At 38.8% G+C, this 16,936-nt stretch overlaps 2 protein-coding genes across 3 annotated transcripts; one reads left to right on the top strand and one right to left on the bottom strand.

Annotated features, from left to right (window-relative positions):
• The first annotated feature begins 1,427 nt into the window (after positions 1 to 1,427).
• On the top strand, positions 1,428 to 10,353 carry LOC140948544 (uncharacterized). 2 transcript variants are annotated; one of them, XM_073397794.1, is made up of 8 exons: positions 1,428 to 1,642; positions 3,587 to 3,949; positions 5,517 to 5,648; positions 6,137 to 6,307; positions 7,563 to 7,590; positions 7,783 to 7,915; positions 8,712 to 8,801; positions 9,198 to 10,353. In XM_073397794.1, exons 1-8 carry the CDS (start codon positions 1,579 to 1,581, stop codon positions 9,399 to 9,401), a joined length of 1,185 nt encoding a protein of 394 aa, XP_073253895.1. In that variant the 5' UTR covers positions 1,428 to 1,578; the 3' UTR covers positions 9,402 to 10,353. The 2 variants fall into 2 exon arrangements, with proteins under 2 accessions (XP_073253895.1, XP_073253896.1); XM_073397795.1 differs by lacking the exon at positions 5,517 to 5,648.
• Positions 10,354 to 12,080: 1,727 nt separating this feature from the next.
• LOC140948926 (uncharacterized) lies at positions 12,081 to 15,289 on the bottom strand. Its single transcript, XM_073398189.1, has 5 exons — positions 15,217 to 15,289; positions 15,011 to 15,113; positions 13,804 to 13,936; positions 12,863 to 13,076; positions 12,081 to 12,350 (listed from the first exon to the last, which is right to left on the bottom strand). The coding sequence occupies exons 1-5, from the start codon at positions 15,287 to 15,289 to the stop codon at positions 12,274 to 12,276; spliced, it is 600 nt and encodes a 199-aa protein (XP_073254290.1). The 3' UTR covers positions 12,081 to 12,273.
• Between the last annotated feature and the right edge of the window lie 1,647 nt (positions 15,290 to 16,936).

Genomic DNA, 16,936 nt, shown 5'->3' with positions numbered 1-16,936 from the left:
ACGAGGATCTTCAAGGTGCAAGCATCAAGTTTGAATTTAGCCTGTCTCTGGCCCTCAAATAGTAAGGATGACTTGTAAGTGAAATTATAAAGGTACGCGAAATTATGAGCGCGTGATCTGCAGTCTCCTCCTGTTTTATTTTCGTGTTCGCGCTTGAATTTCGTGGACCATCTCTGACCTCCTGGAACTGAGGCTTCATTAAATTAGGCAGCAGTTTAAAAAATAAAGACCCACATGTGATATTCCCTCAACTATGACCCGACCAGACTTTAGAGCAGCATCCGTATGGGAAAAAAGGGGAAGAAAAGGAAGAAGAAATAAGTTTTTGTTTGTTTAAATTGTATTGTTTGTTTCTTTGTTTGATTTTCTTGCCGCCGGGTCAACATAAACAACTGTGCTTCTGGAACCTCCCTTAAAACGACGACGAAACAAGCCCAGATTAAAACCGTGGGTTTGGCCAAGCTTTCATTAGAACCGCCGCAAAAGCAGACCGAGAACGCGGAAGATCATTTTTAGCCGATTCTTCCGTTCCAAATTATCGGAATATTTAGTTTCCTTTATTACTGTGTCTTGCTACAGGTTATTTGACCGTTGAGTAAATATGTAACGTAACACACTGATTGTTACGTATAATTAAGGTACCCACCTAGTACAAGTCCATAAAAATACAACCAATCTTTCCTTGATAGCATTAAGCTAACCCTTCCTTAAAGCGACGCAAGATATTATGAGCGATAACGCTCTATTATCGAAGATGTGTTACCAGTCAGTAACGGAAATAAAACACGTTTAAGAGCTTAAAATCTTCCCTTCCTGCTGAAACCAACGAATGTGACATGCATCGTCAAGTTTATTTGAATTTTCAAATAGCGCGTATTAAGTAATCAGTCCACGAGTGGACCTGTTATCGATTGTGCAAATCATCTTATATGTGACGTTAGCAAGAAAGTGAGCTAAATACTGACTAACATGTCTAGGGAAAATATATAGGCGAAAAGAGCACTTGAAACTGAAAGAATAATATCTCAGACCAAATAAGGACATTTCTTTTTCTTACTTCATGGTACTATTATTAGACTGGTATTGCATTATTACGTACAAGATATTCTAAAAATCTCAGCACTTCTTAGTTTTACTCGGGTTTCGATGATTGTTCATATGAATACAGTGACAAAAGCTATTTTAAATAAACGAGAAAAATGAAATAAGAGACTGGTAAATCGAAGAATTTTACGAAGCTGAATGTAATTTATCAGTCGTCGCTTTATTTAGTACCTGCTGCCAGCTTTGATCCCCGTTTATAGACACAAGTAAATATAAGCCAGTTCGAAAATAAAGGCAGAAATCCTTAATACGGACAACGCCTTTTTTTCAGTTGTTTCCTCTGTATGTAGAATATTCTAGTGATTCTGGTGACGTTTCATCCTACTTCCGTTGTCGCCCTGCATTTATTAACCGTACACAAATACCTGCACAGCTCTGTACGACCGGAGGTTGCGAAGTCGAATTTTATACATGTACCAAAGGCTTACATTCAATTCTCCTGCTATTTTCGTGGGAAATTGTAAGGATTAGAAAATGCACGTGAAGAAAGCTCATGTGCTGATTGTGTTGTTATGGAAGCTGATGTGCTTTGAGGCAGGCAAGTTCATTTTAATTCCATATTTTACGCGAATAATCGAACCATCTCCACGTCGAATAAGTTGTGTCAGACGATTTGTTCATGACATAAAAGAATTTACAGACCCACAATAAACATGAAATTGATAAACTTGTTGTATACATAATACCGTGAACCGTTTTTGCGTTAATTACATATAGGTAATGATGAATAATGAGGCGTTTATACTAATATATACATATAGAGTAAACTCAACAAAACAAAGAGACAAAATTAAACTCCAGGTAAACTGTAGCTATTATCAATCGATAGTGTTCAGTCTTTTACAGCTTTTTCAATATCGTTTAATGAAAATTTGACCGTTTTTGCCAGTTCCTGAGAATGTTATTTTCACTTCCTGTAGACATTAATATTAGTTTGGTACGAACTGTACATGTACGTGATCGATCAAGCACCCAGGTCACGAAAATGAGGTGAAAGAATCGCGTGACTTGCTCGTCGATCCACAGGCGTATATTACGTAATCGTCTGTTGGCGTGATGAAGTGGTATGCTTCTCAAAAGGATGTTCACTTTGTTTCGGTGTGGGATTGAGGAAACTAGTAGTGTTTTTCTCTTCTGGTGAACAGGAAAATGACCATAATTTTATATTGAATCTTTACACGGAACGGCTATGTAAATTGTGAAAAAACTTAAACCGATCATGCAAGGCCTTGTTTTCGTGGGACATCTTTGCTGTTGTTTATGAAAGTACCTGAAAAAGTGAACTGTTTTAGTCAAATTGCTAGTTATCAAATTGGAAGTGTAATTTCCCAGTTTTAGTTGATTCTTTTTCCTCCTTGGTTAATTCACCGCATATAGTAAAACCTAGCGAAAAAGTACGTAAATAAATAAATAAATTAATTAATTAATATCGTCCGTTCTAAAAGACGAACTTACGGTTTTTATTTCCAACCTTTGATCTTTCCGTCCGACGTACTCAGGTCAATGCAAAAATGTGAAACTGCGCAGCTCAATTTCATTGCTTTTCTCAAAGGCTCTTCGTCTGGGTGGTTAAGTTCAATTCCAATTCTCAGTATGTTAAAACAGTAGGGCCATTTATACGAGGAAAAATAAGACGCGTCTTAAATAAGACGCGAACTTTCCGTATAGACGGCACATTTCGTCTAAAATAAGACGCGGCTTAGCTAAGACGCGTCTTATTAGATAAGACATGCTCGTATAAATGGTACAGTTCGCGTCTTATTTTAAGACGTGTCTTATGTAAGACGCGTCTTATTTTTCCTCGTATAAATGGCCCTATTGTCCTCGCTATTTTCCTCCCGGTGAGGGTAAAACGAGGAATGAGTTTACGCGCACCGTATTTATAATAATCCTTGGAATCGTAGCTCGCTTGACTTCACGTTCAACAAGCGTCCTTTTCCCTCCAGCATTTCGACATTTGACTATATTAGAATGGTGGGCAGAAAGAGAAAAAGTATTGTTGAAAACACCAAAATGAAATATGAATTAAGTATTAATTAAGTATTACATAGATACGAATGCATTAAAGCTTACCGCTTCTTTCTGCTCTGCCTTGTTGGTTTGAGCCAGCAGTAATAAATGGACAGGCAAAGCGGTTGCTCACTCAAATTGCCGCCAAAAAAAAAGCGTGGCAAAGACGCGCATTGTTTCCTGTTTAATTTATTTCTTTGGGCCATTTCCCATATATTACATTCTGTGTAATTATGTCATTCTGCAGGCCATGCATGCCACATGCCATTCCGCAAAGTCATTCCCGCGCCTTTTTATAACCTCACCGTTTTCCCCCCTCATCGCGAACTTTGTTTAAAGAAAACCACGTCGTTTAGAACCTCATTGAGGGATTTTAATCCATGGTGATTCAATAGGGATTGGATAGGGTCAATGACGAAGCCATGCATAGCAAAGTGAATTGATTAAATTGTTTTTCTTTTAACTAAGCCAGATGGCGAGAAAGCTTGTTCTTGTTATACTTTTGAAAGTGATCAGTCAATGAAGTGGCAGCAAGCAAGGGCTTCTTGTAAATATAACAAGAAATATCTCGTGGCCATGGAAACAGAGAGAGAGTGGCAGTTTATCACGAATGCGCTAAAGAATCGGACAGCAAAAAATAATGAGTGGCACATAGGGTTGTTTCGGAAAAGAACAGTTAGTAACTGGACATGGGTCAACGGTAAACCACTGACTATAACGAAATGGCGGGATTCTGAACCTAGTAGAAACAGTTACTACGCTCTCATTGGTGAAGGGAAATTTGACGCCATCAGAGGCGACATTGGAAGAGCCTGGATATGCGAGGAAGAAACAGGTGTGATTGTCAATTATATTTTTCATTTTTATATTCTTGTGGTCTAGCTAAGTTCGTTGCAGGTCTACATATAATGTAATTATTTAATGATGAAAGCGAGAAATGGTGACGTTGTGCTTGCCTGTATGTCTAACTGATCGATTGATAGCCCTTTTAGCAGAATGTTACACTGAGGAAAGTTTAAAAAACAACAGTGCTTTCCAGATTCCATCAAAAAATCTCTATCAAGTGTGATAGAATTCGACATTTTGTCACGTGATTCCTACTGTAAATCACGTGACAAAGTTATTCGGTAGACTCCAGTAGCTCGTACCAGTTCTATCACTTATACACATGTACATGTGCGAGAGTCACGTATCCCGAACGCAATTTCCGTTCACCAGTTATCGTTAATCGGAATGCGGTCTAACTGACTACCATACTGGATATCTTTTTGTGCAGACACGAGATGCTATCCAGTATATAGTGTGAACACCTAAATATCCGATATGTGACTCTCCAATTTATAGATCAGCGCGGTGCAGGTTCGCTCATCAGTACAGAAATCACTTTCCGTAGAGTGTAAACATAGCCTAAGTCTAACACCAAGGAGGACGATACAAGGTAAAAAAGAAAGCAACTTCAGCCTTTCACATCTTAACATCATCTTCAGACAGAAACAGACGTACAAGAAATGGTAATTTGAAAGGAAACATACATTTAGAAAGTTATATTAGGGTACGACTCCAAATGCCTTGTCCGTAACTTGTTGGTCTACTTTGTGATAAACTACTGAGTATCGAAATAATTCTAGATGCGGGAGAATTTCCAGGGACTTTTGTATATAGGATCAGGTTAATTCAGCTGCTATCTTTGGCAAGAGCATAACTGGAATCCGCGATCATGGTCTACACACTGTCTACAGCTTGTATTTTGTCTTCTAGACAAGTTATACAGTTGACTCTTGATGACTGGAACCTTTAAGGAAAATCTAAAAAGGGGGGAGTTATCGGGAGTTTGAAGCAAGTGACCGGAAATGAGGAAATAAGGAATTAGGCAACAAAGCTTCATTGATATACAGGGGGCGACATTGTACTCAGTTAAACTGGACTGAAACCTAAAAGAAAGGACAAAGAATATAAAGTTGTTTTGAAGTATTAAATTCAATGTTTCGGACCGCAGTACAAAATTTTCTTCTTTTTCGATCGACTTGTGACGCGCTTAAAACATGGTTCGAGTTATCAAGCCGGTTAAAATTATGTAGAAATCATCTGAAGGGAAGCAAAACACAGCCTTTACAGGTTGTGGAATTGGTAGGGGTGGCACCTCGCATGGAACCTATGAGTCCCGTTCGTGCCTATTCCCTATTTTATTTTTAAAGTATAAAAATAAAAAAATAAAATAAAACTTGCTTCGAGTTAGCGGGAGGTTCGATTCGAGTTATCGATGGTTCAAGGTAAAATTACAGTAAATGCATGAACTTAATCCAGGGGAAATCGATTTTGGTTCGAGTTAGCGACGGTTCGAGTTATCAGGAGTCGGCTGTATTTCTTTTCGTTTTTTTTTTTTGTTTGTTTTTTGACGCCAGACACCTGTCAAGGGGTTTGTATGCATCATAACCCAGTTATCACAACAACAGCAACGCCACCAGTAATTATAACAGCCACCACGAAAGGGAGGACAACTTTCAACATAGCAGATCCTACTTATTCTTCTTCAGGTATGCACACTTATATGTACCTTTAATCTTCATTACGGGTTTTCTTAGGTCATATAAGCGTCCATGATTCACAGTTACATTCTTCAACCCCCCCCCCCCGGGGGGGGGGGCCAGGTTCAAACCGCGTAGATAAATAAATGAATGGCTAAACAACTAATCAAAATAAACAACAAATCAAATAAAACAAATTACTAATACAAATTAAATTAATTAGATTTAATTAAAAATAAAGGAACAAGGTGCTGCCAATGGTCGATAGCTAGTGTACATTAGACACACAACTAGAATTCTCCTTGACTCTTACGTACAGTAATCATTAGGTGATTTTCTATTCGTGAAGTCTAGTGCTATACGCCCTAGAAACTTGAAAGAGGTATGTAATCACAACCTCGTCCCCAGGGCTTTTCCCTCACCCATTTTTTGAGGGAAAAGCCCTGGGGACGAGGTTGATGTAATCAGGCATTAAGTATCTATTCTTCTCTTGACAGATATTACGACTTTGGCCAGAACGTCGAGTTTAAGTGAGCGAAAAACTGCAGAAAAAGATTCGTCCACAGTTGTCATTGTAGCAGCGTCACTAGGAACAGTGCTATTTGTTGCACTAATTGCACTTGCTGCCTTGATTTTGCTAAAGCGAAGAAGGCGACATAGTTCGAAAGGTATAAATGCTTTTGCCATAAAACATCATCTTTTGAAAGGTTATGCCGTCTGTATGATATCTCTATGCCATATTTTCCATCAAAAATGTCTACCGGTTGTGTTATTGGATTGGTAACCTTGCTTGAATTTAACCCACGGACGTAGAAGGGAGCGGGGGGTTGCCACCCCCCTTCTGATGTTTTTCTGAGTTTTTTCCTAGACGATAAAACATCAGCACCTGACGTTTTCGGTAACTGTTTTTTTATCTCTCGCGCGCATTATGAGGCAAGTTTAGTGGTGGTGAGTTTTTTATGGTTATGAGATATGACGTCATAAGTAGCAGGTGGTCAAGCCATTTTTGAGTGAAAATAAATGCTTTTTCAATTTCTTTCAACAATAAAAGTAAACCTTGTGGCTAAAATGATGCAAAGTGCTCATTTTTGTGTTATTTCTCATGTCAAGTACCAAAAGTTACCATTTCTCGCGGTTTTATCCTGATTTCTTATTCTTGGCAAAATCCGAGATGGCGGCGAAGATGGCGACCATTGTTAGTGACGTCAGAGGCCTCCAGAAGCGCCACCTCCCATAAAATATACCTCAACTTGTTGTGAAGATCAAAGCCTTTCCACTGAGGGCAAAATCGTTTCAAAATACTGGCTGCAACATATCGAAAATTCTAAGGACGGGTTCCATCAACCCAAACCACCCTTGTACCACTTTGGGGGTATGAATTGGCGTGTACGTCCGAGGGTTAATTTCAATGACTTTTCCTTGAACTTGAAAATTGGTATTACCTGGATGTTTCCTTTGTAGTCGTTACTTCCAGATTCATAATTAAAGGCCTATACTGAATCTTTTCTCAGCTCCATATTAAATCGCTTTACTTAGGCTTCAGTTGCCATAGAAAACTTTAAAAAATTCTTTTTTCCGACAAATAGAGATTTATATTGTAAATTTCACTATCGACGTCTCAAATAACTACGAGTCCGAATGCGAAGCTATGGTTTTCATTGCACTATTCGACTCCTCACTTTATCGGTGAGATCGTCGAGATCTAGCGCTTATCGTGACTAGCCAGTGCGGCGAGTTTCGCCCGAGTCTAGCTTGGGCAAAGGTTTTAAATCTATCGCCCTTCTGGTACATTTGAACAAAACATGACGTTATGGTATAAGCACTGGACGATTTTATGGGGAAATAAGACACTGTGAACAATCTGTGCGCTGTTAATAATGGTCATTCCAGCTGGTTAATGCATTTTTTCTTCTTTCTTTTTAGATTCTGAAAAGCCCAAGAAAAACGCCCTGTAAGCGTTATTTTTTAATCATCCATTGAAATCACGTCATGTTTTTTGACATTCTGTCCCTAAATGTGCCATTTCATTGTCAGAATACCCACCCACTTAATATGTTATTATTCAAGTGGCCGATATGTGCGTTCATTCATAATATAATGGTCTTTTTTTTCAAATCTTTTGACTCCTTTTGTTAATTCAAAGGAACCAACCAGAGAACTCGTACGAATCCGTCGATCCTGTTGAGGCTGCAAAGCTGCTCGGTACCGGCGAAGTTAGTCTCATAAAGACTGAACAAGTAGAATACGATATGGTCAACAAAAAAGAGGACACAAAGGTATACAACAATGCGATTCTCCTTTTAAATACGAAACGTACAAAATCATAAAAGATCATACGCAGTGAGGGTCTCGTTTCACTGTCTTTCGTAATGTGGGTCAGCAGTATTTGATCAAAGAAAAAGATAAGACGAATTATTATGAAGTACGCAGACTTAATTTACTTTTTATCTGGAGGAAAAAATATTAAAATAAAGGATGCTGGGGTTATTAACAAAATACTAATTACTGTTGTTCGCTTTAAAACTAAATCGGTCTGTATCATGCTAGTCTGTTTTTCTTCAATACGGCTTAGATCCCAAGGAAGCTTCAATCGAGAATTTGTTGCTCTTTACGGTCAAAAGTATAGAGTACTAAAGTGTGACGTCATAAAAATGAAATTTCTGAAATTATGGGATTTGTCACGATATTTTGAAAGAACAATGCCCAGGAGGCCTACTTGCCAAAAATTAGCATTTCGGGGCAAATTGTCTCTGAGATCGTAGCCCAGTTATGCTTAGAAAACTCCACACAAACCCTTTCAAATTTTTTTGGGTCGAGCCCCCCAAAATTAGAAGGGTTTGTATGGAGTTTTCTGAGTATAACCGGCCAACATCTCAGGAACAATTTGCCTGGAAATGCTCATTTTTGGAAAGTAGGCCTCTTGGACATTGTTCTTTCAGAATATCCTGACAAATCCCATAATTTCAAAAATTTCATTTTTATGACGTCATCACTTTAGTGCTCTATTGTCAACAACTATACCAAGTATGATATGTCTACCTTTTGCTTTAACGAAAGAATCCTGTTTTACAGCCAAAAAATAGAGAGCACGTGGATTTGACTGAACAAGCACCTCCTAAAATGGACCATGAGTACGCTGTGGTTAACAAGAAGAACCGAAAGGTAAGTTATGTTAACTTAACCGTTAACAAAATGGCTTCATCTTGAAATAATGAACCAGTTTCTTGGTTTACTAAATAAGTATTTTCATAAAAACCCTTTCTTAAACTTGCGAACAATGGAAATATTTGCGCAAATTTCAGCTGCAGTTCGTCGTCACTGATCGCTCGCTTCAAGAGGCAAAATGTAAAAGCAGGTCCCTGATCGAGCCACCTGCAAATGGCTTGCCTATTAATATTGTAGCCAGGACATAAAGGCTGTTAGGGTTAGACGTAAAGACGTACAAGGCTTTGACTCACTCTCTGTGACTTAATGAGTCAAACATGCCACTAAATGTATTTTCTCAGTTTTCTTTCTTCCTCTTTTTCGTATAATTCTTTTTCTTATTTATTTTTTCAGCAAAAGAAAGGAGATGTTTTATACGCTCAGCTCGATATGCCTGAGTCTGAAGACTCCGGAAACAACATCAAAGTACGCAAACCTACTCCGTACGCGCCCACGGTTTATGCTGACGTGACACCGACAGAAGTGATAAATAAGGCGGAACCAAATTCAAAGGTATCAACATACGAGAACGTGCAGAAAACAACCATTGGAGTGTAAATAAATGTGAACACTGGAGAATGTCCAGAAGTATTGCGAATGAACCAAAAAATACTTTTAACGGAATAAATTAAATATTCTCAATTATATAGAACAGGCTCATGATCTCCAGTTTGTAAGAGAAAGCTTCAGGAACAAGCCCTGAAGTCGAACCGTCCAATGATCCAGGAGAAACGCCAAGGATTTTTGTTTTTGTAATTGCTACACTCCAACAATTATCCAACAAGTGGGGCTACAACCCTGGTCAAAACATATTAGGACACGCACTTTGTCAAATTAACTCGTATTCGACCTCTTAAAAAAGCATATGCATTAAAATGCATAATGTCAATACTGCACCGGCGGGGAGAGGGGAGGGGAAATGCGTCATTTTGATGAGCTATTGCGTTAGTGTCCCAAGAATTTTGACCAGGGTTGTAGAAATTGAATAGAAGGTAGAGAGTCATAGAGGAGGATGTAGCGCTGATTTGGCCTTAAGGACTATATCTTTACCAACAAGTGCCACTAAAATAAATAAGTCATTAAAAAGTTGTTTTTTAATTATTAAACAACGCAGGGTAAGGATTTATTCTGTGAGACAAGTTTAGGTAGTTAACTGCTTTCGCGAGACCTCAGTGGGGCAAAATACTGTTGCCTGAGGAAAAGCGATCGTTGATGACATAAGATCGTGTGGAATTTACGGTTGCGAAGAGGGCTAGTGAGCTATAGTTCCTTCTTATCTCTTCAAAACCTCATTAAGTAATTCATAGGCTCATTAAACCATCAAATGGTCGATAATTCATAACGTGTACAGTGTCAAGATTATATCGTAAAAGCTTCCCCTTGCTAGTATAAATTATTTAACACTGTCATCCGAAAAATATTGGAGAAAGAGAATAAAGAGAAAGCAGAGCCTTGCATTAAAAACAAAACAATTATATTAGTAAAATAAAATTTAAAAGAAATACTGAAATGGATACTTCATTATTTAGTGTCTCAGTTAACTGTGCAGCTGATTCGGTGGGGGAGAAATTCTTTCAGGTAGAAACCTGGCAATGTAGCAATCTCCGTCATGGTAACTTATTATTTCAACCGTTTGGCTTTTCCGTGTCCGTATCACAAGATTTAAGAGCTCGAAATAGTTGTTCAAAGGATGATTCATTCTTTAAAACATTAAACCCAATAAGCTCCAATGCATTAACCCTCATTGGCAGACCAGCGGGAGCTTTACCCTGCCCCCCCCCCCCTCCCCCTCCTCACTCTAAAGTTGCACAAAACTTCAAAACCGTTCAAGCTATAACCGCCTAAGCCTAAAAGTTATCTGGGAACATTGTAAAAAATCATCGTGACGTCAACAGTGAGGTTGCAATAACAAGCGCGTTTTGACAGCCTTATTTTTCAAAATTCAATAATAATAATAATAATAATAATAATAATCATAATAATAATCATAATCATAATCATAGTCATAATAATAATAATAATAATAATAACAATTTATTTATGTAGCGTTTATTCCACAAGCGTTTCACATTAATAAAAAAATTGAAAATTGCCTTAACTAATAAAATATAACTTAAATAAAAGCTCAAAATCTTGGGACCAATCGCTGACATACGTTCATAACAAGTTTTGTCTTAGTTTTACTCAACAACAAAAAAATTTCGGGTGAAGGGAGAAATTTCGAGAATATGCGCGCACACACGTGTTCTCCTAGGGAGCTCCATTCAAACTAACCGGCGCCTGCCACCTAGGCTATTTTGGCTTTTCTGCACTGAACGAGAGCCTGGCGCGGGATAAAGAACCCTGTGTTCCAAGAGCCTATGCATTCCTGGTTGGAGTCACATATGAATACTTGGCGTAACTCAAATCATCCCTGCAGTATATATCAGCTCCCTAGTAGAAAAACTCCAAACTAAGTTCTCTTAACAATCGCAAAAGCAAATTTCCGTATAGTAAGATATAAGCGTTTTAAAATACCGTAAAATACCGCCCATGAACCTCCCCACCCCCTCCTCCCCCTGTTATAGACCCCTTTTTATGTACACTGTATCAATATGTTTCCTGTTTTATCATGTTACGGCTACAGATAAAGCTTAAGTTTTCAATGTTCCCTTGGGCTGAATTGAAATAAAGTAAGTGTAATTATCACCTTGTTTAGAGAGCTGTTTTCGTTCCACTTGTGAGCCCTCCCAGGTATTGGCACATCCCAATACCCTTACCTCTCACCGTTACTAAAGCGTCGCCTTACTCGACTGCGAGCAGTCTCACTTGTGCGAGTTTGGGAGACGTTTTGGAGGCGGTGTTACAGTGATATGGGGATCCCCATTGCCAAAACACTAGTGATATGGGCATCCCTTGTGTTTCTAACCCTAACTCTAAACCAAATCGCTTAGGTAGTATGAGAAGGGGATTCTCATATCACTAGGGTTTTGGGAATGGGGATGCCCAAAATGCCGGGCGCCCGCCCATATCACTGTAACACCGGCCTCGCCGAATTGCGCTGGTGGCTCCGTTGCTAATCTCGAACTCGCACTAACGCAACCGCCCTACCAAATCAAATTCATTGATCCCCAATACCAAGTAAGCTGAGATGACCCAATAATATTTTTAAACAACGCTAGAGTAGTTAAAAGAAACGCAAACGTTCTTGTAAGGAAAGAAAATTCTTAGATTCAAGATTAGTAAGTTGAACTGAATTTGCTTTTAATGGCTAAGGTTATCTTTATTTTACAATGTTAAATCATGTTGAGTTTTGGTAGATATCTTTCTAAGCACCTGAAAGAGGACTAACTGGATCTAATAAGCCTATGGGGCAGTGTTTTTCGTTTTAAACAACATGTCTGCAGCAGCTTCTATCGGTGACGCTGAGGCTATCGATCAAAACTGTCGGCTATCGCACTCTTACACGATGAAAAGAGGAAATGTTGCTGTTTAGATTTCCACTTGGAAAGTGGTCCCTCATTTTAACTGAAATAGAAAGGTGAAATTTGTTGTTAAACGGGTGTTAACAAATGGAGAACATGTAATAATAAGCTTTCTCTTAATGAAGTATAACTCTATATCTCTCGGGGGTAAGATTGTGTTCTCTTTCTCCTCCCAAGGTTTGGTTGGATAACGTCCCCAGGTTCCTCAAAATGTGGTTTCTTTATTCTGTCTTTAATTTTTTGCATCGTTTTACAAGGTTCAGGTTACGGTCTGTTACGGCGGGTCGACCAAGGAAGTAAAAGATCATGCAGCAAAGCTATTGAGAAGCAAAGAACGCGGAGGAGGTACTCTTGTCTACTCTCATACCCAGGTCTTCCGCCAAAGTGACGCTGAAAAAGTGGCAGAACGGACAAAGTGCCATGCTGGATTGTTGGGTAGCGTTGACTTTGTGACCGCACAAAATTCGGTGGACTAATATTAGGACTAAAAATTTAACGTGTTGCCAGAATTATTAGCCGATTGATTCTCTGTGATAGATTCCTGTTTTTACTTACTGTTTCTGTGCAGGAATGGTGTCCGGGCAATTTCATCTTGATAAGTTGTTTGATTGAGGCTGGTGAACTGTCCATAGCCAAAGCTTTTGCTCATTCTTGTTTGACAGTTTCTTGGGGGTGGGGACTGCTGGGGTCTCCTTTGATGAACGGGTGGTAGGGACATACTGGTGGTCGTGTGTCTGTCCTCTGGTATCCATACCATGTATGTCTGAAGCTAGAGAGAGAAATGTACTCCATTTAGCCTGCGCTGCTGGCAGTCCCGGGTGGGCACTCCCTTATATAAGCCATGTAGGTATGTCCCGCCCCAAATGGTAGGGTTTTTTCTGAAAACGGGTATAGATTTTGCCCATTTTGGTCTGGAATCGTGTATGAAGGAACTTCAGTTGTGTATCAATGTGTTCGTCGTTTCAATTCCAAATGAATAAGAAAGAAAGTGTAAAATACGAATTGGAAATAGATTTTAAAAAACCTTTTTTTGCAGTTTTAATCTCTGCAATGACGACATAATTTCTGTTTTACGTAAACATGTAATGTTGCGTTTTGTGACTGCCTCCAGGTCTGAAAACGGGTGTGAAAATGACATTTTTTGGTCTGAAATAGGGTCAGGATTTGAAGAACCGGGCGGCACACCCTCCCGGGCTGGCGGTTCTGTCTGGCAAGCGCGTAAATGAGCATGCACGTACGAAGATGAAAAGCCCACTCAGTTGGTAAGTATTTATTTCAATAATCCTCTGGCAATACGAAAAGCTAGCAAGAGAAATATAACTTTCTACTGCACAAATTTAGATCAGCTAATTACCAAAGAGAACATATAAATCACTTCTTTCAGTTTCGGATTTTTACTGGAGAACAAGGTGCTGAATTAAATGCATCTTATTATTTAAGGTAGCAATGAGAGAGAAAAAAATGAAGAACTTTTTTCAGCAGTATTTATTTCTTACCCTGTCACCAGTTTGAAATGGAAAGTATATCGTTGGATGCGGTCGGTTTCTGCTCACGTGACACAGTACATTCCTTCTTGTCATTCTCTTGTCATGTGACTTGCGCTGCTCCTGTGCTTCATTAGACTCACCGCTGAACAAAAAGTTTTGAAAATAATATACTATCGTTGGGCTTAATGTAGGTAGATGGTTGCCTTATTTGGTGGTGTGGTAAAAAAGTCGAAATTTCACAGGAAAACCTCGTTCTGTATTTTCTTTGAAAAGCCCCTTATCAATTTGGTGCTGGTTAGAAGCTGACGTAAGTTCGAGGCATACAGCTATTTAGAGAAAGGTAGTCGGAAAATGCGCACGCGACAATCCCGAAAGGTAACATGCATAGCAAATAATAAATACACTGTTACTGACACTGCAGCTGTCGAGCCTACTTTTGTTGCTTTCCTTTAGCACTCGCCAACGTAAGTCCATAGCCTCTCGTGACATTCTTTCAAATTTCTTTGAAGAACAGTGAACTAAAAACCACCCACAATACCTTTCGGAATTGTCGCGTACACTTTTCCCGACAACCTTTCTCGAAGTACCTGTATAACTAAGACTGATTTGACAAACAAGCAAAGGAAGAAAAAATATCAACCATATCCCGAACATTTGGTTGTTTATTACTAAGTGAACAGTCGCATACACGAATCAGTACCCGCAGAGCAACTAAAAAGTTACTTCTGAACCTTGTAAGGAGCTTCATAATTAAAATTTTACAAATAAACTAATTCAAAACACGCTAGTTAGTTTCTTGTACAAATGCTTCGTTGGAATATATCATGAATTTTTAAGGCCTCCAAAGTTTTTCCAAACTACAAGACAATTGTTGCTGCATCACTGAGAAGTGGTCGACGATTAAATCACTGAAATGCAATAAAAAGAATTCGCGAACAATTTTGTATCCCTGCTCAAAACAGGTCTTAAGACAAGAAAATTTCCTTCGTTCTAAGGTCATCTTTTAGTCTGAGTCAAGTGATCATAATAGGAAAGCAGCCTGATCTCTTGACTGAGTCTATACACTGTACCGTGCGCTTGTGCTTGGCGGGGGACCAGCGCGCATCCAAACAACAGTTCTAAAGTACAACATGGACCCAGTGTTGCTATGGCACAGGAATGGTTTAGAACGTTCTGCAAACTTGGGTAATATTCCTACCAAAATTGACAAACTTACCCAAAGATGTTTGAGATCGGAGGCTTTCGTAAGGCATTTTCGAAGTAGTTCTTCAAGTTCTGTGGCAGACCGATTGGAATTTGACGCGCTTTGGCCTCCTTGACTGCAAACAATAAAAATAGTACAATGAAGTGAACTGAACCTGTAGGTCTTCAACTAATAACTAGAACGGAAGTAATAAACTATTGCGAAAGCGACTGTCGTACCTGTAGTTGCCCAGTCTTTGTAAGGAGTACCTCTGCTAGTCGGCGACTTGATTTGGTACAAAGTTTCCCGCATTTTTAAAAGTTAGGAGTAAAAAAAATAACCCCAAGCAAAAGTTTTCTTAAAATGAGACCGGCTGTTGACAAAGGTACTCTGTTATATAAGCGAAAGGCTTCTTTGACGAACTTGCAAGGGCTAGTAAGAAATCGGCGTTACATTTATCGGCCTGACTTACACAATTTGACAAATTTTACAGTCTTTTGCAATACATATAGTCTCGCTCCATATAACCTCGGACTTAATCATTGAGTTTATGGTACTTAGTCTAAGTATTTGTTTAACCGATAAAGACATCTGTGAGGGTCATTGTTTGAGGGATTAACGCTTTCTGAAAAGGAGTAAATTAGCTTCTCTTACGGTCTGTTAACTCTTTTAGTAGACATCAGCAAAAAAGGATTTCAGCTTGGGCTTAGCTAAACGTAATTAGATATTTTACAAAATGACAGCTTTTGTCGGCTTCATTGCTAACAAGTCGATTGTCGAAATATTTTGATATACGCGGTACTCAGTTCGTGGCTGAATTTTTTGAGTCGTTAATGAAGTAGCAAACAACTTGTTTACAAGGTGATAATGAATGTTGTGAGGTTGTTTGCGCTGTACTTTATGTTTTTAACAGTTCTTTGAGAAACGTGCAGTTTATTAGCATACAGATTAAAGTGTTCTGGTTACACAAACACTCTTCACGGTTTCAGGAGTTTGGCAATTATGAGTCACGGTTAGTATAAACAAGAAAATACGCGCAATGGAAAATGTTTTGCCGTGATTTATTGCTTTAACTTTGGGGATTTACACTTTCTTTTCGTTTCCGGCCTTGGGTATACATTAGAAGTGAACAATCCGACACCCCAGGTTGACGGGATATGGTTAACATAATTGCAATCCGCATTAAGCTTCTGACCAATCAAATAAAGAGCCTTATACTACCACCTTAACCTAAAAAAATCTTTTCCGACCAAGAAGTAATACTTTACCAACACCGAATGCAATCGTCATAACCCAACAGAAAGTTCAACAAAAACTAAGAGGTATTAACTAAGGTTTGTAAATCCTTTTGATAGTTTCTTAAAGTTTTTGTTAGCTAGAAGTTTTACTGAGAGACCTCTTTCCAAACTTTTTGTTTAATATGGCCATGTCCTGTCCAGTTAGTCTATATTCTCAAACAAATGTAAACTTGTATATCAAGCCGGAATTTAAGTTTAAAAACGCACCAAGAGAAATTTGCAGCCACTGGAGTGGAAAAGGGCCAGTCAAAAGGCAAGTTTTTTGCGCCCGATAAGCTCGAAAATCTCAGTCAATATCGAAGGAGAAAGAAAGGAGAAGAAATATAAAAAAGTAAAAAAAAAAGAGGAGAAGAGAAGAAAAAGCAAAGGTTGCACTCTTGGTTTTTATGTTAGGTGCAATAGGGATATATGCACTTGGTGGTAACGTTTTAAAAAATAGAGCTGGATATACTTGCTCCATTTCGTCCTGTTAGGCGTCGTTTTAAATGCAAACTTAGCAGGAAGAAAAGGCTGTGAAAAGAAGTGAATTGCTTCGGAACTAGCAGAGACAAGTGCACACAGGGATTCCACCACGGTGCCCACTTCACTGCTCCAGTACAAGTTCTTGACCTTACTGTACTTGGGCACCGGCATCGTGCCCGAATTTTGTATTGGGTACTTG

Source organism: Porites lutea, chromosome 9 (genome assembly GCF_958299795.1).
Source record: "Porites lutea chromosome 9, jaPorLute2.1, whole genome shotgun sequence".
NCBI lineage: Eukaryota > Metazoa > Cnidaria > Anthozoa > Scleractinia > Poritidae > Porites > Porites lutea.
The sequence above is the reverse complement of the archived record's forward strand: the minus strand, read 5'-3'. Positions and strand labels throughout refer to the sequence as shown.

Coding starts and splice junctions, on each gene's coding strand:
- LOC140948544 (XM_073397794.1), top strand. CDS start 1,579: ATGCACGTGAAGAAAGCTCATGTGCTGATTGTGTTGTTATGGAAGCTG. Junction 1,643..3,586: donor GCTGATGTGCTTTGAGGCAG/GCAAGTTCATTT, acceptor TAACTAAGCCAG/ATGGCGAGAAAGCTTGTTCT. Junction 6,308..7,562: donor AAGGCGACATAGTTCGAAAG/GTATAAATGCTT, acceptor CTTTCTTTTTAG/ATTCTGAAAAGCCCAAGAAA.
- LOC140948926 (XM_073398189.1), bottom strand. CDS start 15,289: ATGCGGGAAACTTTGTACCAAATCAAGTCGCCGACTAGCAGAGGTACT. Junction 13,937..15,010: donor CCGATCTCAAACATCTTTGG/GTAAGTTTGTCA, acceptor CTTTTTGTTCAG/CGGTGAGTCTAATGAAGCAC. Junction 13,077..13,803: donor CATTTCAAACTGGTGACAGG/GTAAGAAATAAA, acceptor TTCTCTCTCTAG/CTTCAGACATACATGGTATG.